The sequence below is a fragment of the Remersonia thermophila genome, chromosome 4, assembly GCF_042764415.1.
Source record: "Remersonia thermophila strain ATCC 22073 chromosome 4, whole genome shotgun sequence".
NCBI classification, from domain to species: Eukaryota; Fungi; Ascomycota; class Sordariomycetes; order Sordariales; family Chaetomiaceae; genus Remersonia; species Remersonia thermophila.
This window is the reverse complement of record NC_092220.1, coordinates 1,980,060-2,000,821: the sequence shown is the minus strand read 5'-3', so window position 1 is coordinate 2,000,821 and position 20,762 is coordinate 1,980,060. Positions and strand designations below refer to the sequence as shown.

The 20,762-nt window shown below is 62.8% G+C and overlaps 7 protein-coding genes across 7 annotated transcripts; 3 read left to right on the top strand and 4 right to left on the bottom strand.

The window, feature by feature from the left end:
* Positions 1–1,316: 1,316 nt before the first annotated feature.
* VTJ83DRAFT_4706 (uncharacterized protein) lies at positions 1,317–2,667 on the bottom strand (the record flags this gene model as incomplete). The annotated part of the gene is made up of 3 exons (XM_071011225.1): positions 1,317–2,248; positions 2,395–2,475; positions 2,598–2,667. 3 exons carry the CDS (start codon positions 2,665–2,667, stop codon positions 1,317–1,319), a joined length of 1,083 nt encoding a protein of 360 aa, XP_070866156.1.
* A 705-nt stretch (positions 2,668–3,372) lies between these two features.
* On the bottom strand, positions 3,373–6,646 carry VTJ83DRAFT_4705 (uncharacterized protein; the record flags this gene model as incomplete). The annotated part of the gene is made up of 3 exons (XM_071011224.1): positions 3,373–4,412; positions 4,495–6,371; positions 6,450–6,646. 3 exons carry the CDS (start codon positions 6,644–6,646, stop codon positions 3,373–3,375), a joined length of 3,114 nt encoding a protein of 1,037 aa, XP_070866155.1.
* A 2,371-nt stretch (positions 6,647–9,017) lies between these two features.
* VTJ83DRAFT_4704 (uncharacterized protein) lies at positions 9,018–10,227 on the top strand (the record flags this gene model as incomplete). Its single annotated transcript, XM_071011223.1, has 4 exons — positions 9,018–9,042; positions 9,238–9,341; positions 9,409–10,115; positions 10,212–10,227. 4 exons carry the CDS (start codon positions 9,018–9,020, stop codon positions 10,225–10,227), a joined length of 852 nt encoding a protein of 283 aa, XP_070866154.1.
* Positions 10,228–11,374: 1,147 nt separating this feature from the next.
* Positions 11,375–13,924, bottom strand: VTJ83DRAFT_4703 (uncharacterized protein; the record flags this gene model as incomplete). The annotated part of the gene is made up of 2 exons (XM_071011222.1): positions 11,375–12,855; positions 12,922–13,924. 2 exons carry the CDS (start codon positions 13,922–13,924, stop codon positions 11,375–11,377), a joined length of 2,484 nt encoding a protein of 827 aa, XP_070866153.1.
* A 669-nt stretch (positions 13,925–14,593) lies between these two features.
* VTJ83DRAFT_4702 (uncharacterized protein) lies at positions 14,594–15,805 on the top strand (the record flags this gene model as incomplete). The annotated part of the gene is made up of 6 exons (XM_071011221.1): positions 14,594–14,809; positions 14,920–15,000; positions 15,080–15,106; positions 15,208–15,481; positions 15,563–15,644; positions 15,718–15,805. The coding sequence occupies 6 exons, from the start codon at positions 14,594–14,596 to the stop codon at positions 15,803–15,805; spliced, it is 768 nt and encodes a 255-aa protein (XP_070866152.1).
* Positions 15,806–16,401: 596 nt separating this feature from the next.
* Positions 16,402–18,111, bottom strand: VTJ83DRAFT_4701 (uncharacterized protein; the record flags this gene model as incomplete). The annotated part of the gene is made up of 1 exon (XM_071011220.1): positions 16,402–18,111. One exon carries the CDS (start codon positions 18,109–18,111, stop codon positions 16,402–16,404), a length of 1,710 nt encoding a protein of 569 aa, XP_070866151.1.
* A 1,014-nt stretch (positions 18,112–19,125) lies between these two features.
* VTJ83DRAFT_4700 (uncharacterized protein) lies at positions 19,126–20,321 on the top strand (the record flags this gene model as incomplete). Its single annotated transcript, XM_071011219.1, has 4 exons — positions 19,126–19,180; positions 19,264–19,457; positions 19,546–19,610; positions 19,685–20,321. 4 exons carry the CDS (start codon positions 19,126–19,128, stop codon positions 20,319–20,321), a joined length of 951 nt encoding a protein of 316 aa, XP_070866150.1.
* Between the last annotated feature and the right edge of the window lie 441 nt (positions 20,322–20,762).

The window sequence follows — 20,762 nt, the reverse complement described above, 5'->3', positions numbered from 1 at the left end:
TACTATAGGGAACGCTGCGACGGGGGAGCCAACTTGGAAGAAGAGCCTGCAGATCCCCAACGGACTTGGCAGGCATCCTGGATCCTTGGAAGAGCGGGATGGCTGACCGGTAGGTTCAACGGGCCGCGCAACAATGCGGCAGATGCAGATGAAGGAAGAAGAGGAATCTCACGAGGCGGGAGGCAGAGGCGGAGGAAAAGAAGAAGAAGAAGGAGGAGGAAAAGAAGGAGGAAAAGAAGGAGGAAAAGAAGGAGGAAAAGAAGGAGGAAAAGAAGGAGGAAAAGAAGGAGGAAAAGAAGGAGGAAAAGAAGGAGGAAAAGGAGAAAAAAGAAGGAGGAAAAGAAGGAGGAGGAGGAGAACAAGAAGAGAATCAGGCCATCACCACGGACTCTTAGAGGAAGGAACTCATTATCGTCCTTGCCGATTGAAGCGCGGAGAAACCGAGAAACCACCGGGCCCGTACTGTGTAACTGTGTAACTGTGTACTAATTATACTACAGTACTGTGTCCTAGTATGTACGACGGGACTGCACGGAGGGTGCGTTGGTTCTTGCAAGGGGAATCGGACCCGTCCGTCCCTCCCCCACACCCGACCGACGGGGAAACGCTGCTGGGTCCTGGATCCTGCTCCATTACTGTGTATAGTAGTTACACAGTAGAGTCTAACGACGACATGGACCCCACCCCCGCGCGCTTGGCCTTCGGCTCCCGCTTCCCCCCGGGGAAGTGCTCACGTGATAGCGCGCGGCAGACCACCCCCGCCCTCCGCCCCTCCCGAAATCCACCGAGACGCGTACCGAAGTTGGGACGTGGCACAACGCTGGAGCTGGCAACCCGTGCGATGATGGGAAGCAGGACGCCGCCTGGTCCGGTTCGGCATGAGCTCCATGTCCGACGGCCTCCTGACGCCTTTTTTTTTTTTTTTTTTTTTTTTTTGGCGTTGGGAACAAAGACGCCGCGGCTCTTGTTTACGCAATGGCAGAGGGCCCGGGCCGTAGGTGACCGACCTCCTCAGGCATGGAGTGATTAGAAGTGATTAGAGACATGAATCCGTTCAAGCCGTCCTTTTGCTCCGTTCTCCAGAGCTGGCCCAGAGCCCATCCAGCCGTGAGAGAGGATGCCGGGCCTGTCTTGCAAGGCACATGTAGCATTCATGTGATTGTATTGTATTGTTTTTTTCCCTGTTCATACCCTGCCAAAGGGCTTTCAAAGAACTTCTCCGTCGGCGCCCGCATCTTCTTTCTCTCCCCTCCCCCCCTGCCGAACACCGCTTTGCCGATGCCGGATCGAGGGGCAGCTCGCTCACTCGAGCTCGCTCACTCCAGCTCGTCCCTCCACGGGATCGAGTCCTGCGCGCCGGGCCTCTCGACCGTCTTGGCCGCGGCCCGGTTCGCCTCCCTCACGGCCTTTTCAATGTCAAAGGGCACCCCCTTCTTCCTCGCCGCCGCCGCCTCGAGCGCGTACCTCCCCACAAACGTGTCCCCCGCGGCCGTCGTGTCCACCACCTTGGCCTTCTCCGCCGGCACGAGGCCCTTCTTGTCGGCCGCCGCGGCCATGTAGTAGACGCCCTTGCCGCCGAGGGTGATGACCACGTGCCGGACGCCGCGGGCCAGGAACCCGCGCGAGACGCTCTCGAGCGCGGCCTCGTCGCCGGCCAGCGTGCTCGCCTGCTCCACCCCGAGCCCGCCGAGGATGGCCGCCTCGGTCTCGTTGACCACGAGGTGCGCCAGCCCCGCGTACGCCGCCTCGGGCAGCGGGCTCGCCGGCGCCGGGTTCAGCAGCACCTCGACCCCGCTCCTCCGCGCCGCCGCCAGCGCCGCCAGCACCGTCCGCCGCGGTATCTCGAGCTGCATGATCAGCATGTCCGGCAGGGCCCCCGCCCCCGCCGTCGGGCCCGTCCGCAGCCTCTCGAGAACCCATTCCTCCTCCTCCTCCTTGTCGTTGTCGTCGTCGTCGCTGGCCCCTTGCGGAGGCGGTTGAACGGCGTGGTTGGCCCCCGGGCTGAGCACGATGCGGTTCTCGCCGGTGGGCTTGTCCACGATGATCATGGCGACGCCCGTGCCCGTGCCGGCGGGCGCGTCAAAGACGCCCGACACGTCGACGCCGTACGAGGTCAGGTTGGCGCGGAGCTGGGCGCCGTGGGCGTCGGCCCCGACCGAGCCTACCATGGAGACATGGGCTGTAGGGGTGGTGGTGGTGGTGGTGGTGTCTGTGGAAGAGGAAGGCCGGTCGCGGGAGAGCTTGGCGCCTTTGGGGGGGGAGGGAGGGGGAAGGAGGGTGTGGTCAGCGTTTGATGATGATGATGAAAGTGACAATGATGATGCATTGCACGTAAAGGGGGTTTGCCAACTCAAGGCGATTGAAAACAAAAAAGAAAGGATCTTTTTGACTTACAAGCCACAGCCTGGTTCGCCCCCTTTCCACCGGGCGAGGTAGCAAACCGGTCCGCCGTCAGGGTCTCACCGGGGAGGGGATCTACCGTTGGATTTCCCAGCAGCGTTTGTCAGTCGGTCCTCGTCTGCCCATGTTCTCTCGTACCCGCCGCGACGCATGAGAGAGAGATGCGTGGGAGAAGCAAGGGAGGGGGGGATACATACGGTGCGGCACGTAGGCGACCAGGTCCATGTTGAGGGACCCGAGGACGGTGATGCGCGGGATGGAAGCCATATTGTCTGCTCTCTTCTGAACCAGGTCGGGTGGCTTCGTGATTGAGGCGCAAGAAAAGAAAGGAAACTTGTCAGTGCTGATTCGGCATCTGAGAAGCCCAAACTGCGTCGTGGTGGTTTTGTGTAGCTTTTATACCGAGTGATTCCAAGTTGGGTAAGTGATGAATAACTAGTGGGGTGAGCTTCAGGTCAGCCAAGCGGGGTTCGCCGAAGCGTCGACTCCCGTCTGACCACATGACCATGACCAAGCTTGACCTGGACGAAAACCACACCATAGCATACCTACGGGGGCCACAGAGCACACGAAAACAAGCAAGGGACCCGGAGTCAAAATGTCCATCCATTTAGCCCTCGGTTTTCTCTTTTTTTTATCCTGAGCAGCTCTTGCTCTGTAAAAGCAATCGGCGTAGCCAAGTGATCATCAAGTCGGTGGCGGTGATAACTCATGAACTAAGAGCTTGAAACCAACCTGGACACCTGGACAACCAATCCGAACCGAACCCCCTTCCTACGCCAAACAGGCCAACGAACCCATGATTCATGTCTCTTGACGAATCCACCCTCAAGCGATCTTTTTCCAATACGTACCACTCCCCCAAACGCCTCCAACGCCTTGCCATGCAATGGTATCATGATAGAACGTACATACAATCCAAGAAGAGAACAATAAACTACCGCCCCGCCCCTCCTTCCCTCCTCCACCCACCTAGTCCTCCTCGGAAACCTTCTTTCTCTTGCTCGGCCTCCTCGACGACGGGCCCTCCTCCCCAGGAGCCCAATGGTTCTTTTCAATCTGATGCTGCCTCAGGTTGTCGGGCCGGTTCCTGTACTGGCTCGTGCACCCCGGGTACGGACACTTGTAGATCTTGGGCGGGTCGGTGCTGTGCTGCAGCTTCTTGTGCTTGGCCATGCTGCCCTTGAACCACTGCGGGTCGCCCTTGGGGCGGTAGCCGCAGATGTCGCAGCACGAGCGCGCCTCCACCTTTTGGCCGGCTTGCGCCGTCGGTCCTGACGGCCCGGCAGCCGCCGGCCTCTCTTGACCGTCCTTCTTGTCGAGCGCCTTTGGCTGCCTCGGCTCCGCCGGATGCGCCTGCTCGGCCGGCGGGCTGACCACGCCGGCGCTGCTGGATGGCGTTCCGCTCGGCGTCGTCGCTGCCGGCGTGTGAAGCTGCGGCCCGCGAACGGCCGCCGCGCTCGCCTGGTGCGATGGGGGCGACGTGCCGCCGCACGGATCCCCGGCCTCCGAGCTCAGATCGTGGAAGAAGGCATCCAGGTCGTCGAGAGGCACCGCCGCCGTCTTGCCGCCCGAGCTGTCCAGCTCGTGGATCAGGTTCTGGATCAGCGTGAGGCCGAGGCCGTGGTAGTCGTTCCGTCGCGAGACGCCCACGTCGTGCTGCTCGTAAAGGCGGTCGCACAGCCTTCGCGCCCTGGGGACGAACTCGCCAAAGAACATTCCCGACGGCAAGCAGCCCCGGCCGGCTTGGAGAAGCTCCATCTCGATCCTCCGGGCGCTGCAGATGGAGCCGTCCTCGAGCCGCCGGTAGATGTCGCGCAGCCTGTCGTGGAGGCTCGCATCGCCAAACCCTTGCGCCAGCAGGGTAAGCGCATCCTTGGCCGTGGCGAGGAGCGCCGCGTTGGCTGTCGAGCCCGCCAGCGCAATGGCCTCCTTGAGATGCGTCATGTGAAGATCCGACACCTGCACCTCGAGCGGCAGGGTGCCCGGGTTCAAGAGGCTGATTTCGAGCGCTGCTCCTGTGGTTAGCCGTGCTGCATGCATCTTGCTGCGGAGATCCGCGGGGGGGGGGGGGGGGGGTTTCGATCTACGTACCGTCAAGGAAATCCCGCGCCACCGTCAACAAGGCGTCATCCTGCACCTCGGAATCAGGAGCCACCATTTCTCTCGACTTCCCCTTCGGGCCGTCGTCTTGGCGGGGCTGGTTCGACAAGAGGGCGAGGTGGCGGTCGACATCGGCCAGGCTCAGGTCTGGCGGCTGCCAGATGCTCACGACCAGACGGCGATACGGTTCCTTTTCGCCCGGAGGCAGCCCGCGGATGTACCTCAGCGCGTGCAGGAACATGCTTCTCGCGCGATGGGGGGCGCCCTGCTCGTGGAGAACGAGGGACAAGGCGTAGATGAGGTGGATCATGCACAGGGCATCCCCGGCGGACCCAGGGGCTTGGCCGTGAACGAGGCTCCGGAGGGTCTGCAGGCCGGTGGTGGCAACCGTCTTTATCGACTTGGTGCTGAGCTGACGGCCGAGGTGGTTGGCCTTTTGGTCCTGCATCTTGACCATGGACGTGACGATGTGCTCCTGCAGGGCATCCCAGGCCGCGCCTACCAAAGCCTTGGTCTCGGAGCAGCATGTGTTATTCGTCGGCTCGACCGCGGGCTCCTCCGGCTCGACGGGCTGCGCTACGTGGCTCTCGTCGGCGGCAGCGGCGTGTTTCATGTTGTTGTTGTTGTTGTTGCTGTTGCTGGTGCTGCTGGCGCTGGTAGCCACCTCTGGCACGAAGGCCATGTTGACCGGGACGGAAGGCGCGCCGAATCCCATGATGGCGTCCGAAGTCGCCATGTCGCAGGCGTTGTCAAGCATCGGGATATCGGCAGGGAGCTCCGAGTAGAAGTTGTGAAGGTAATCCGGGCAGAGGTCGTTGTAGGAGGTGCTCATGGCGTCGGCAAACATGTCGTCGGCCACGACGCCGTCGACCGGGGATGTCGTGCCCGTGTTCAGCCCGGAGCCCATGGACCAGGCGCCGCTCCAGTTGGAGGCGGGCGAAATCAAGGAGCTGCCATTGCTCGCCATGCTCGCGTTCGTGTCGGTGCTGGCCGTCGACCTCACCGACGAGCTGGGCGAAAGCCCTTTGCTGGGGCGCTGAGGGTTCGGAGCGACCGGCTTGGGGACGGGCCTGGACGCCTGGCGGCGCCCCGGGAGGCCCGCCGTGGCGAGCTGCAGGGTCGGCCGGACGGGCGAGGCCCTGGAGGACGAGACAGCAGCGGCAGCGGCGGCGGCGGCGGCGGCAGCGTCTTCTTGGGGGGCAAACATCCACGTGGACGAGGGCCGCCCCTCAGGCAGCGACGGCCACGGGGCGGCGAATGCGTCGTTGGAAAGCATGGTGGAGTCGAGCTCGGGCAGCGGGGGAACCGGAGCCACGGTAAGCATCTGCGGGTTGACGACGTCGGCGGGGCCGGGAACAGGCGGGGGCTGCTGAAAGGCAGGGACGGGGATCTCGATCCCGTCGATCTCGAGGATCTCGTTGGAGGACAGCTCGCTGGCCAGGACGTCGGCGGGAGGGATGTCGAGGGACTCGTAGCTCGGGGGCGGCGGGAGGATGGAGCTTCTGTCGTCCTCCAAGGATCCGGCGAGGCCTTTCCTGGGCTTGTGCCCGAGGGAATGGAACAAGCTCTTGGCCAGGTGCAGGATCTTCCTCCTCTTGGAGGGGTGGCCGAGGCAACGGCGGCACTTGACGTCGTCGAAGCGCTCGACGCGGGAGTGGTCGTAGCACCAGTACTCCCCCGAGGCGAGGTGGCGGCATCCGGCCAGGTGCTTGAGCATGGATTCGTGGTCGGGGAACCGCTGGGTGCAGCGCAACAGCGGGCACTCGAGACGTTCTTGGGGCGTCATGCGCACCGACGAGTTGCGCTTGACGGCGGCCCAGACGATGAAGCGGTGCCGGGCACAGTCCTCATGCGATGTTTCTTTGGTCCTGCAAGCACCATCAGCCAAAGGCGGGGGGGGGAGGGATCTTCCTGCCGCTCCGCAGAGCAGCCGGGGAGCAACGTACACGCAGGACAGGGTCGACGGCTCGGAGGAGGCCTTGACGTCGTGATCGGGGCATGCCGAGCGGGACGACGTTCCCCATGTGCTTTCACCGTCGGGAGACCAGGCCCAGGCCTGCGGCTGGTGGTTCGGGGCGTACTCGGAGCTCGTCCCGAGAGAGTCGTCCTCCAAGAGGGAGGCGAGATGATGTTTGTTGTCCATCGGATGGAGTCGTTGGAAGAAGCCGGGTGGCGCCGAGAGGGTAGGATGGAACGGTTGAGCAGCCGGGCAGTCGGGCCTATCCACCGCCGCCGGGGAGGAGGAGGAGGAGGAGGAGGGGCAGCTCGGGTGGCCAGAGAAAAACAAGCGAAGCGACGGTGCCGTGGGAGCGGCGGGCGGGCGGGAAGCGAAGCTTGGTGTTGAGATGGAGCGAGGACGGGGCAAAACGTCCCCAGGACAAGAGGAAGGAATCAGATGGCAAACCGACGAAACTGACAGGCCAGATCAGGACAGTCCGCCATCCATTTTTGTTATATTATTATGTTCGCCGTGCGGTGACGTTGAGCTGACCAGCCCGTCAGCGCGGGGAAGGGAAGAGGAGGCCTGGCTAACGGTGGTGACGACGCTGGAGGCTTCACGGAACCGTCACGGCAGAGCTCAGCATAGTCCTACGGGTATGGCCCAGAGACACGAAGCCACCTCGAGCGGAGGGGGTTGACGCAGCGACGTGCATGGGGTGGTGCTTCTTAGGACTCGGGGGTAGGACTTGGAAAGCGGGTTGCCGAAGCGGCAGGGTGCGGCGGCAGGGTGCGGCGGCAGGGTGCGGCGGCGGGCGAGGTGCGGGAACTGGAGCGGGTGTGGTGGCCTGGGGACCTAGGTAAGGTACCTGGGCACGGCTCAGCCTGCCCGTCTGGGTCGGGCTTTGGGAGGGCTGGGGCTGATGATGGGATGCAGGCAAAGCACGCCAGGCCCGGGCCAAGCAGCAGGGACTGGCTGCCTGTGTAGGTAGTGTAACCCCCTTAGCTACCGTCGGCACGGGATGGGCCTCCAATCCAAGGCCAGGAACGTCTCTGGATGATGGACGTTTGGATGTCCGTAAGCCGGAGGTCCGGTGCCCTGGCGCAATCAGGCCAGCCAGCGGTACCACCTGTACGGTGTAGGTTAGGTACCTACTGAGTAGTGTATGTACTGTGTAGGTGAGATGCCGTCAGGGGGGGAGGGAGGGGGGGGACCTCGATTCGACAAGGGGGATAGGTACTATCTGTAGGTTGGTTGGTGGACGGGCTCTCCCCGCAGAACACGGTGCCGAAACGGCGAGCAAGCAAAGATGACCCAAGGTACGAGCTAGGTGCACAAGGTCCAACAGACATGGACACAAACATCCCCAAAGGCCAACGAGGATGGGCGAGGCGCACGAAAAGAAAAAGGGAACGGTTCACGGGGTGTGGCTTTGGTGGTTTCCCGCTCTTTTCTTCCAGGCGGTGCTGACACCTTTGTGGGGCATCCGCCTCTTTCCGTTTCCGGTCGCTGGGAATCTGCCTCGAGAGGCCTCCGCGGCCAATGGGCATTCTTCTGCTGGACCCACAAGGCAGACTTTCCGGTCTTGGCCATCCATCTTGGCCGCCATCTTGGCTCGCCATGGCGAACGGCCGCTTCGCAGAGTCCTTCTCGAGGTCCACGACCGAGACGGGGTTTCAAGATTCCAAATGTCTTGAGTCAGGCGAGTTTCGGCGTCTTCTTTCCAAAGACGTACGTTCTGAAAAAAGAAGATGCTCGATGCTTTTGAGGTAGAAACATCACATCCCCCCCTGGGGCGCCCGTGGCTGGGTCGGGATACTGTCGGGAGGTGGAAGATGAAAGAAGCATGATCAAGACTGTCCCACACACTTGTGTGCTGCTACTACATACGTACTGTCTACTAGAAGTAAGGTACCTAACCTGACCGATGAGACAAAACGAAACCCAAAAGACATGGAGGGAATCCCCAAAGGGGGAAATCCAGGTCGTTGTTCAACCAATAGGCCACTTACACAGTACTACGTACACTGCTTCGCAGCAAGAAGGCAATGACAATGAATGGTGGTTGTGTGGTTGTGGGTGCCTGTGGATCCTGAAAGGCGCGAACAAAAGACGGGACGATAGGTAGAGTGAATGGAATTGGCCCGGGAGGGAATGGGGCCTCCCCGTCAAGGCCGCACTGCCCGGATGGACGCAACCTCGATCCCGTCCATCCACTGCCCGGCAGTGAAAGAGGTAGGTACTGTGTAGTTACCTACCTAGTTATGTGGGTCCGTCGAGACTTTTGGCGGGGCTCCTTGTTTTTGGGCACCCCGCAGTCCCAAAAGGAAACTCTCACACAAAGTCGTTGATGAAACTTTCACGAGCGCGGCGGGACCCGTCACACAAACACACCCACACACACCCACACCCACACCCACACAAACCCAAACCCCGTCGAGCCAAACTTTTTGCCGGCTCTGCCCAACCATCGATCCCACCCCAGCTGGGCCGCCGTTCCCACCCGCCCCTTGCGAAGCATCGCCAGCATTCGACTCAACTCTCCCCGGTCGCGATACCATTTCCAATCCTCAAAATGCCAGGCCCCAAGAAGCAGTGGGGTAGGTTGCACGCCCCCTTCTACCCCGCCAACCCTCCGTCGAGGCCACGTTGGGACCAGCCACGCGCCGCCGTCGTGCCCGGTGGTGGTCGTGGTGGGTTGCCGTCGCCCACGGACGCCGGAGGAAGGGGGGGTGGAAACACGCACGGACGAGACGTATCCTCATGACCGACTGACACGGGTCTCCTTCCTGCAGACGATGAGGACGAGTCTTCGAGCTCGGCTCCCAACTCCCCCGTGATCACCGCCGCCGGCATCGCCCGCCGCAAGTTTGACGACGAAGAGGCCGGCGACGACGACGTGCGTTCTCAACCCACCCACCCAAAGCAAAGCCCCTCGGCCCGAAGCTAACGCGCACCTCTGCCAGGTCCTCGACTCGTGGGACGCCGCCGAAGACTCCGAGGTCGAGCGGGAGAAGGCCCGCAAGGCCGCCGAGGCCAAGGCCAAGGCCGAGGCCGAGGCGGCCGCCAACAAGAAGAGCAAGACGCAGCGCATCGCCGAGCGGCAGGCCGAGCGGGCCAAGGCGCGCGCCGCGGCCGAGGCCGAGGAGAGCGAGGAGGAAACCGAGGCGCAGCGCCGCGAGCGGCTGCGGCGCACCGAGAAGGAGTCGGACCTGAAGCACGCCGAGGACCTCTTCGCCAACGTCGGCATCAGCAGCGGCCGCAAGGGCACCACCGCCGGCAGCGCCGTGCCCATCGACCCCAACGACCCGACCAAGACGGTCGACCTGTCGGACCTGCCGCTCTTCAAGCCCACGACCAAGACGCAGTTCGAGGAGCTGCGCAAGGTGCTGGGCCCCATCCTGGCCGCCCACAACAAGAAGCCCCACTACGTGCTCTTCCTGCAGGAGTTTGTCAAGCAGCTCGCCAAGGACATCCCCAGCGAGCAGATCAAGAAGATCGCCAGCTCCCTGACGGCGCTGAGCAACGAGAAGATGAAGGAGGAGAAGGCCGCCCTCGGCGGCGGCAAGAAGACCAAGGCCGCCAAGACAAAGACCTCCCTCGCCGGCGTCACCCGCGGCGGCGGCGTGGCCGACATGACGGCCGCCTACGACGACGACGACGAGTTTGGCGAGTGAGTGCCTCCCGCTTTTTTCCCTGCTCGCACCCGTGCCAACGGCACCGGGGAAGGGGGGCCCCCAGGCTGGGCTGACACGACTGACCTTGGCAGCGACGACTTCATGTGAGGACCCTGTCCTTTGAGACGATGCCCACGAGCTCGCCCCGCACCATCCCATCGTCGCGGCCGTCAACACCGACCCGCCCCTCGCCGCGCCCGTCGCGAGAGGGACAGCAGGGAAGGTGACGGATGGCCCGCGGCGATGGCGATGGTGATGACGATGAGCATTGGCACCGGCCGCTTGTCCCGCACGACAGGACGGCCGGCCGGCGCGGACAAGAAGAGACGCGGCTCGGTAGGCTGGCCGGAACAGCGAAGCTCGCACTCAGACTACCCGGGTCGTGACGGTGGACCGAAGGGGTGTGGGAAGACGATGCGTGAGACGGTCGTTGTCGAGAAAGGCGAGGCGGGGGAGTACGAGAGGAAGAGAGCGACGGCCTCGGCTTCGGCGCAAGGCCAGGGAAGGCCTCGGAGTTTTGGAGGGATAGCGCGAACGAACCCAACCATCCATTGCATCCATCCATTCATCTATCCTTCCATGGGCATCATCTCATGTATCTAGAATGACGATGGGCGGGTAGGCCGGGCACATGGGGACGCAGGGAGCTGGATCGCAGTACGGCGTTTTTGAGAATTGGCTTCGCCAGCACGGCAGAGAGGAGAGAGGGAGGGAGAGGTCTTCCTCCGTCTCGCGTGCGGGATCCCACCACCAGGCCCGTGTGCTGATTTTGACGTGATATTCTCGAGTTGCGTGTGTATATATGTGTGTGTGTGCGCGCGCGCGTGCTTCTCTTGGGTCTACAGCCCAGGGGTATCAGATCTGTCGGCCGTCCTTCTTCCTCTTCCGACCCGATGGCCTCTCCCCTCATCTCGTCTCCTGTTTCTCTCTTCTCCTGTCCCCATATTCCCTCAGCGACTCCGGCGACGAGGAAGACAAAGAAGCAGCAGAAGAAGAAGAGTGCCAAACAATAACCAACGCCACACATACCCCCCCGGCCCAACCCGGTGTATCTCTCTTCAAGATGACCGCTTCCCATTTTTTTTTTTGACCTCGTGGTGTGCCCACCCCACCCTTTGTGGTGGGCTTTTTTTATTGTCAAAACTCCCAAAGAACCCTTCCGTTGGTCGTACAAACGTCATAAAATACATACATGCATCCAAGACATGTCAAGGTAGGAGAGAAGATGAAACCAAAGAAAAACAAAAGAAGCATCTCACATTAGATCCCCCGCAACGCCCGCCAGCAGGGCGTGCACCACCAGGCTCACCGTCCACAGCCCGACCCTCTTGAACCTCCGGACCCGGCTCTGCTGGTCCTCGACGCTCCTCGCAAACGCGGCGTACACCTCGGCGCTCGTGTCGTCCATCAGGCCGCAGTCCCAGACGGACCAGCTGCCGTCAAAGTCGCCCAGGCGCTTCACGATGCGGCACGTGACGGGGATGTAGGTGCGCTTGGCGTTGATGTAGGCCACGATGGGGCGGACCAGCGCCTGGTTGACGTAGCTGATGTGCGGGTTGTTGAAGAGCGGGACGGCGGCGCGCACGTCGTTGAGGTGGATGCGCATGTCCATGACGAGGTACGAGGTGGGGGTTTCTTTGGCGGCAGGTTGTAGCTGTTGCTGCGTTCCAGGTTCGGGACCGGCAGCGGAGGCGGAGGGGGAGGCGGAGATGGCTTCTTCGAGCGGAGAGGAGGCGGCAGAGACGGGCTCGCTGGCGCTGCTGTAAAAGACGCCCGAGGTGGAGTTGTCGAGAACGTCGATGACGGGCTTGCGGTTGCGGCCGCTGCTGGTCTCGAGGATGCGGAGGTAGCGGTTGCTGGTGACGGCTTCTTCCATCTTGTCGTAAAAGTCGGCCACCACCTTGCCGATGCCTTCGGCGGGGTCGGCGGGGAACATGATGTCGGCCACGATGTCGACGTTGCCCTCGTAGATCCAGCCAAACGGGCCCTCGACGCCGCGGTTCAGGTGGTCGATCTTGAGCCCGTCGATGCGTATCCGCGAAAACTTTTTCCAGACGCCCGGGTCGCCGGGCTCCGTCTTGCCCGCCGGGACGCCGTGGATCTGGCGGGGGTGGATGGTGAACAAGGAGCCGTCGTAGGCGCCCGACATGTGCGACGCGGACAAGAAGTCGTAAAAGAGCCACTGCTTGCGCAGCTGCGGGAGCTCGCACGAGAAGATGGAGACGGAAAAGGGCCGGAACCCGCCGGGCTGGTGGACGGTGACCAGCAGGTCTTCGAGCTTGAAGTGGTCAATCTCAAAGTCGCCCGGGTTGTGCTCGTGCCGGTACGAGAGAGGGTCGCCAACGTCGTCGCTCCAGCGGACCGACGTCCTGTCCACGACGCCTCGGACGCCCTTGACCTCGACGTCCTTGAGCAGGCCCTTGCCGTTCCACCACTTGAGGAACGACAGCGTGACGTTGACCGTGTCGATGGTCAGGTCGAACTGCGTGTAGTTGCCGTCGTCGTCATCCTCGTCGGCGCCGGCCGTCGTGTCCTTTCTGGCGGCGGCGGCCTCGGCGGCGGCGTTGGAAGAGCCCTTCTTGACCGACGACCGCGTCTGGCCCGGCCGCCGCGACACAAACACGTTGCGGAAGGTGATGACGCCATCCTTCCACTTCGGGACGATGGCCGACTCGAAGACGACCGTCAGGCCGGCCGATTGAGTCAGGTAGTCGCCTACCCACTTGGCGAGCGTTTCTGCGGCGTGTCAGCGGCGAGGTTTCCTCCCTCCTGGGGCCGCTCGGAGAAAGCAAACTCCCTTACCCTGCGCAAAGACGGTGTTGATAAAGAGGATGACGAGGGAGAAGAACGTGGTCGTGCCGACGAGGATCCACACGAGGTGCCCAAACAAGAACCAAGAGACAAAGGCACCCCACTCGTCGGCGTTCCATGGTCGCATGCTTCGGATCGAGAACCATTTCCAACGTATCCTGAGGCGCTGCCAAAACCCGCTCGCTGCCGCCAGCAGCTCCTCCTTGGTCGGCGGGTGAGGCATCTTGGGGAGGTGGAGGTACTTGGACATGGAGTCGGCCAGGGTTTCGTGGTTGGCGTTCTCGGGAGGGCGGGGCGGAGGCGACGTAGGTGTGGCTTGCTGGTGCTGGTGCTGGTGTTGTTGTTGGTGTTGTTGTTGGTGTTGTTGTTGTTGTTGTTGTTTTTGCTGCTGGGTGCCAGGCTCGTTGGCCCTCGGCGCGGACATCTCGGCACCATCGCTCTGTGCCTTGTCGTTGTCGTTGTTATTGTTGCTGTTGCTGTTGCTGTTGTTGTTGCTGTTCTTGGAGCTGGTGCTGCTGGGCCGCTTCCCCGCGACGGCCGACCTGGGACCCCGCGGTGCGTGGCGGGAGCCCTGAGACCATGCCTGACGGGCCAGGTGGGTGAGCGTCGCCCGCGGGGCCGAGCCCCCCACCCAAGCCGAGTCCGCCGCGGCGGTGCATGTCGTCACCACGGCCCCGGTCGACGACGGGCTGGAGGTCAGACCCAGCAGCAGCAGGCCGCCCGAGGTGCAGCTCTTCCGGACGTTCCGAGGCGAGATGTGCGGGGGCAGGGGCTGGAAGAGCCGGCGGGCAGTGTGGAAGAGACGGGAGGAGCCAGAGCCGTACGGCGGCGGCGGCGGCGGCGGCAGCGACGACGACGGGTATGGGCCGGCCCAGGGCGTGCCGGCCGAAAGGGGACGTCGGGCGGGGAACCTCGCGGCGAGGAGGGCGACGGAATCGCGGAGCGAGCCCCAGACATGGCGGCCCAGCTGGGTCGTGGTCGCGCTAGAAGTCATTGTTGAAAGACATGCTGACGCGCAGGGACGTCGAGGAGCGCCCTCAGGGCATTGTAGGTGAGGGGACTGCCCGGGCTACGGAGGACGCGGGCAGAAGGGATGCCGCACGAGACCCGAGTTGGTTGTGGTGGGTGTGGTTATGGTGGAGGGGAAGAGGAGCTCGGAACCCAACCCTTTCACAAGACAAAAGCTGGAAGCAAAGCAGCAGCAGCAGCAGCAGCAGCGGCGGCGGCAGCAACGGCAGCAACGGCAGCAACGGCAGCGTACAAATGACGCCCGCCCACTTTTGTCAGGTTTGGCCCATGACGCCGACCATGGCCCCATCCGGCAGGGATCCTTGCGGTGGAGACGGGCGGGAAGCTCGCCCAATCGATAGGCCCGATAAGCCTACATCTTTGGGTGGGTCCACGACTTTTTTGAGGAATTTCGAACCCCACCACCAGAAAAGGCAGCAGCACCAGCACCAGCAAGTCTACGTCCCCGACCCGACCGGTTCATTCTGTTGCACTCGCACACTCGCACACTTGCCGACCTTGCCTCGTACACCACCGTCTACCGACAGCTTCACGACGGGCGACGACACCCTGCTGATAAAACGCCTACGCTGACCCCGACGCCGACGCCGACGACACGCTCCGAAGCACCCCCTCGAGGACCGCCGCCTCCGCCATGCCTGCGCCAACCGCCCTTCTCCAGCCGGCTCCGGCTCCCGACAACGTCGCGCCGCCCGCTCCCCAGGCCGACGACGACGAGCTCCTGGTCGACATGCACGAGGCCAGCACGCAAGCGAACGCCGCGGCGCCGCCGCCGCCGCCGGCCGAGGACACGACCGACATGGCCATCGACGAGGAGGGGAGGCCCAAGTTTGCGCCCGGGAAAGACATTGTACGTCTCGCGTCCAAGGAAAGAGAGGAGATGGGCCTTTGGGGAGGGCGACAAGCAGGCGACCGCCGTCCGAGGGGGGCCTCTCGCTGACCAGGCCGTCCGCTTCCCAGGATCCCATCCGCCGCTCCGAGACGCGAAAGATCCCCATCCCCCCCAACCGCATGTCGGCGCTCAAGGCCAACTGGACCAAGGCAAGTTGTCGTCTCCCTCCCCGCCCTGCCCGGCTGACCGGCCGACGCCAAGGCGCGGTTCGACTAACACGCCCGACAGATGTACGCTCGCCTCCCAACCCTCCCCGTCTCCGTCTCCGTCTCCGTCGCCTAGCCTGGCCTCTGGCGCACCCGTCTAACCCACCTCCCCACAGCTACCCCCCGCTGGTCGACCACTGCAAGCTGCAGGTCCGCATGAACGTCAAGGAGAGGCGCGTCGAGCTGCGCTCGTCCAAGCACACGGCGTCCAACGAAGCCCTGCAGATGGGCGCCGACTTCGTCTCGGCCTTCGCCATGGGCTTCGACATTGACGACGCGATTGCTCTGCTGCGCCTCGACTCGCTCTACATCCAGTCCTTCGACATCAAGGACGTGCGCCAGACCCTGGGGCCGGATGCGCTGAGCCGCGCCATCGGCCGGATTGCCGGCAAGGACGGGAAGACAAAGTTTGCCATCGAGAATGGTAGGTCCCCTTTTGCGCCGGGAACAGCTCCCTCCGTCTCCGTCTCCGTCTCCGTGCCTAACATGTCGTCCTCTCCCATAGCCACAAAAACTCGCATCGTTCTGGCCGGGTCAAGGGTCCATATCCTTGGCGCCTTTGAGAACATCGGCATGGCCCGCGAGAGGTACGTGTGCTTCGCCTCGGCAAGCTCTCGCCCCGCCATCTCGGCGTTGGGTCTTGTGCTGACACCCTCGCAGCATCGTGTCCCTGGTTCTCGGCTCCCAGCCCGGCAAGGTCTACAACAACCTGAGGATAATCGCGTCTCGCCTGAAGGAGAGGTTCTAGACGGGGCCACGGGGCAGCAACGACGGGTTTCTTGCAAGGGAGTGGGGGGGAAACAAAGGTTGGGTCAGGCGTTTAGGCGTCATGTATGGGGTGTCTGCGGGTGGGTGCATCATGTTTCATGTCGTCATGAGCGAGCGTTCATCTGGGGGCCAACGTTTGGGGGACGAACAAGCCCCGAACATAACATTGCCATGGTTGAGTACCAAAGGGAATTCAAGTATCCTGAATAAATCTCGCTTTGCTTGTCATTGGGTATCATGAGTTGGTCGCTGAATCAAAGCATCCCAACGTCCAAAATTGGGAGATGAGACATGGCGGCCGCCGAATCCTCCGCCCACCTCTCGTTACTTGCGTTCCGTTTTTGATACATATATGTATCTATGCACCTATGTATAGGTAGGTGCTTTAGGTAGGACCAGATCATTCCCCCTCTCGCTACGGCGAACTCCCCTGTCTGTACACCTCGCCAGGCTCTCCTTCTCCCCCCTCGTTCCATGTTCCATCCGGCCTTTGATTCATCCCCCCCATGCCATCACGCCGTCATGCCATCATTAGCATTTATATATAGTATTAATGACCAAAAAAAAAAAAAAAAATCAAGCACCAAGCTTCTTCACAACCACCTCGAGCTGGTTCACATCGTCCAGGTCCACATCCAGATCCGCCACCAAGACGTCCTCGTCCAGCCTCTCCCCGTCGAACCAAATCGACACCTCCCACTCTTCCTCGCCGCCGATCCCGCGCTGCGCGCGAAACGCGTCGATGAGCATCTCGACGTCCGTGTCGGGCTTGGCGGACATGCGGAGGGGTTCGTGATCGCGGGATTTGAGAACGAGGCGGATGCCTTTAGGCTTTTTGCCCGGCGGGCCGGCTGTCGTGGCTGTGGTTGTCGCTGTTGTTCTTGATGGTAGGGGTGGTGCTGATGGCGATGCTCCTGTTCCTCCTCCTCCTGCTGCTGCTGCTGCTATCCCGCCGATGCCGTTTAAACGGTCTTGTTCGCCGACGATCCGAACGTCGTCGTCGTCGTTGTTGTCGTCGTCCTCATCGCTCATCAGGAGCGCCCTCCTCGTCCTCGCCTCCTGCTTCCGGTGATACTCGGCGTACGACTCCTCGGTCCAGACCTCCAGCTCGATGGCGCCCTCGATGGCGCTCGGGCTCTCCCCGGGCGGGAGATACCCCTCGCGCTCGCCCGGCCCGGACCCCGTCACCAACCTCCCGCGCGCGTCCACCTGCACGCCCAGCGCCGCGGGCGTGCACTGGCCAAACACGCGGCGCTTCTTGAACGTGAAGAAGAGGGACGGCGCGAACCCCGGGTCGTCGAGCAGCCGCTCCAGGCCGGGGCAGTCGATCTGGCCCTTGAGCCTCTGGCTGCGCACCACCGCCGGCCACGTCTCGAGGACGGGCTGCAGGCTCTGGTTGATGCGCCGCGCCACGAGCACGTGGCGCGCGGGAACGGCGGGGATGGCCGAGCTGATGAGGATCTTGATGACGGGCGCCTCCTTGTGCTGGTTCTGCTGCGCCCGCAGCGCGCGCGCCTTGGCCACCCACTCGGAGAAGTCGTCGTCGTCGTCGGCAGCGGCGGGAAGGGCCGGGTCGCCGGGTGCCCCTTGGGTGCTGGTGGTCCTCTTGGCCGGCTCGGACTCGACGATTTCGACGGGCGAGGAGGAATCCCCGGCCGAGCGGGGGGCGGCGGCCTTGGCGGTTTGCGGCCTGGAGCCGGCAGCGTCGTCGTCGTCGTCGTCGTCGTCGTCGTCGTCGTCGTCCGAGTCGAGGATGGCGACCGGGTCGGCTTGAGACCCGGAGGGGGTTCGGGAGAGCCTCTGAGAAATGCCCCGCGCCGCTCGGGCAGCATCGGTGGCGATAGGTTTCTCGGGCGTGGAGGGCGGCCTGCGGTTGGGGATAACCTCTTTGCCCTTGCCCTTGACGTCCATGATCACATCATCCTCTTCATCCTCATCATCCTCATCGTCGTCAGGATCACCGTCGGCTTGGGAAACGTCCAAGGCCGTCGAGGACCGACGCCGCGTGGATGGGGGCTCGTTCTCGGGGGTCGCCGAGGCGTTTTTGCGCTTCCTTGCATGTTCTTGGGAGGAGGTCCGAGCCGCCTCGGCTTCGTTGGCCTCCCGTTCCAGCTCATCGTAAACCTGTGGCAGGATGTCCTTGGAGCGTCGGAAGAGATCGAGAGGGTCGTCCTCGGCGGCGTCGGCCTGGGTGCTTTGGGCGAGCCGCGGAGCCGTCCGCTTGAACGGAAGAGCCTTCTTCTTTGCGGCGGCGGCCACGGGCTGCGTCCCGGGCTCGTTGTCCATGGTGGGCGGCGCAAGGCAGGGCCGTCTTGGAAGAGACGCGTCGAGCTTGCTGTGTCCGCGCCGCGAAGCACCACGAGACCAAGAAAGCCGATCGAGACGGGGAGAAAAAAAAGATCTCTAAGCGAGCTTCGATCCTAGCGGTCAAGCGAGACCGGAGTCTCTCTGAAACATGAAAAGCTCGAGTCCCTGAGGTAGGTAGGTAGGTAGGTAGTAGGTAGGTAGATGTGTATGAATTGCGTGAGGAAGTGGTGGATGTTTTGAACCCCCACCGAGTTTTGTTGATTCAAGAGCCTCGACCTGACGGCTCGTCCAGGCAGTCAATCATCCTACGTCGCCACCTTCTTCTCTGGCGTGGCCTTATTGACTCGAACAGTGTCCGTGTGCCATGAAATTCCTACACGGTAGACAATGGGGTGCAGGAGGTGGGCAGTGTTTCTTGGAGGAGGAGGAGGAGCAAGCTACTGCGTACGCAGTAGTTATGCGGGAAGCTCACAAGCTGAGGCTCAGATCTGTTGGAAAAGGAAACCAGGGCTGCCAAGAGCTGGAATCCCTAACCCTGGACATACCGTGCCATAGCAGCCCGGCGTACGCAGTACACAGTACGCTACACAGTAATTACACTCAGGGACCTGCTTCGTGCGACGCCATGAATCCGGGGTTCCGGGGTTCTGGGGACGGCGTCTCCACCCAACCTCCGACATGCGGCTTCCGGCAGAGTGGGTCCAGCCGAGGTATCTGGGGGAGGGTGGAGCTTGGGCCACGCGACTTCTGAGCAAACATCGCTTTCGTAGTTAGTGATTGGTATTTGAGCTTCTCACAGGCCCGTGGTCTGCAGGTTGGACAGTTGAACGCAAGGAACCCTAAGGTTGACCCATTTTCCGTTGGACCTGACAGACCATCCTCCTCGGCAGGACGGCCATCTGTTGTACCGTACTATACATAAATCCCTGGCCTTCTCTCCAGCCGTCCCGTCTCGCCTGCCAGAGCGACAGCTTCGCCTCTCTCATCATCGCCATGACCGTCCCCAAGTCGGAATATCTCAGCAACGCCTGGGCCGATGGCATCTTTGGTGAGTGGGCTCGCTCGCTCTTCACAAGCGCTCGCGCCGATTGGCACCCTCCCATGCAGGGCTGACGCTGACACGGCGCGCAGCCAACCGCGTCCTCTTCATCACCGGCGGCGCCGGTACCATCGGCAGCGCCCAGACCCGCGCCCTGGTCCACCTCGGCGCCGACGCCTGCATCATCGGCCGCAGCGTCGAGAAAACCGAAAAGGCCGCCGCCGAGATCGCCAAGGTGCGCCCGGGCGCCCGCGTCCTCGGCATCGGCGGCGTTGATGTGAGGAGCGTATGTAGAGAGACGTTGATTATAGATGCTCATGCCTGCAAACCACCGAGAGAAGGAACCCGCCGGCTAACGCGCACAACCTTGCCAGTTCGACGCCCTCAAAGCCGCCGCCGACCGCTGCGTCCAGGAGCTCGGCAGCATCGACTATGTCGTGTAAGCCTTCTTCTTCTTCTTCTTCTTCTCCTCCCTTTCACCCTCCATGCTGACTCGGCTCCAACCACCCGCAGCGCCGGCGCGGCAGGCAACTTCATCGCCCCGCTCTCGGGCCTCTCCACCAACGCCTTCAAGACGGTCATGGACATTGACGCCATCGGCACCTTCAACACCCTCAAGGCCACCGTCCCCCACCTCGTCGCCTCGTCGCGCCGCACCCGGTCCTCGGCCGCCCCGGGGGGCCGCTTCGTCGCCGTCTCGGCCACGTTCCACTACACGGGCATGCCCCTGCAGTCCCACGTCTCGGCCGCCAAGGCCGCCGTCGACTCCATCATCGCCAGCGCCGCGCTCGAATACGGCCCGCTCGGCCTGACGGCCAACTGCGTCGCCCCCGGCGCCATCGAGGGCACCGAGGGCATGGAGCGCCTCGCCAGCAGCCTCGTGACCCGCGAGGAGCGCGGCAAGGGCATCCCCAGCGGCCGCTGGGGCACCGTGCGCGACATCGCCGACGCCACCGTCTTCCTCATGAGCGACGCCGGGAGCTACGTCAACGGCACGACGCTCGTCGTCGACGGCGCCGGCTGGAGGAGGCAGGGCGGCCTCGAGGTGGGCTTGGACCCGGGCATGACCTATCCCGACTTCCTCGTCAAGGGGGAGATCAGCAAGCACCTGAAGGGGGGCAAGAAGGAAGGAGGCAAGGCCAAGTTGTGAGCGAAGCTGGTTGTTGGGTTGGCGTCGGGCGTGCAGCGGGGTACACCTCCTGTGGGTGAGCATCCGGAAGGCGGTGGGTTTTAGGGGACAGAAATAGCATCATTTTTTTTTTTTTGTTCTGCATTTAGGATCAGGTAGAAACAAGGCAATGGCATTTTTTTTCCCCTTGGTACCTAAGGCAACTTGGCTTTGGACTCCAACAACACACACATACACACACACACATCTTCCATATCTTGCATTCCACCCTTCGCCGATCGTCCATGTCCAAAACCCGGCCCCCCTCCCCCAAACCCACACTCACCCCCACGCCACAGGGGCCCATCCCACAGCCGAGCTGCTTGGAACGGCAGAAAGCCAAAGCCAGCCCTCTATTCAACGACGTGGAACCATCCACATCCGACTAGCGACTCCCGCGAGAGGTGGTCACCCGCGGGGAAT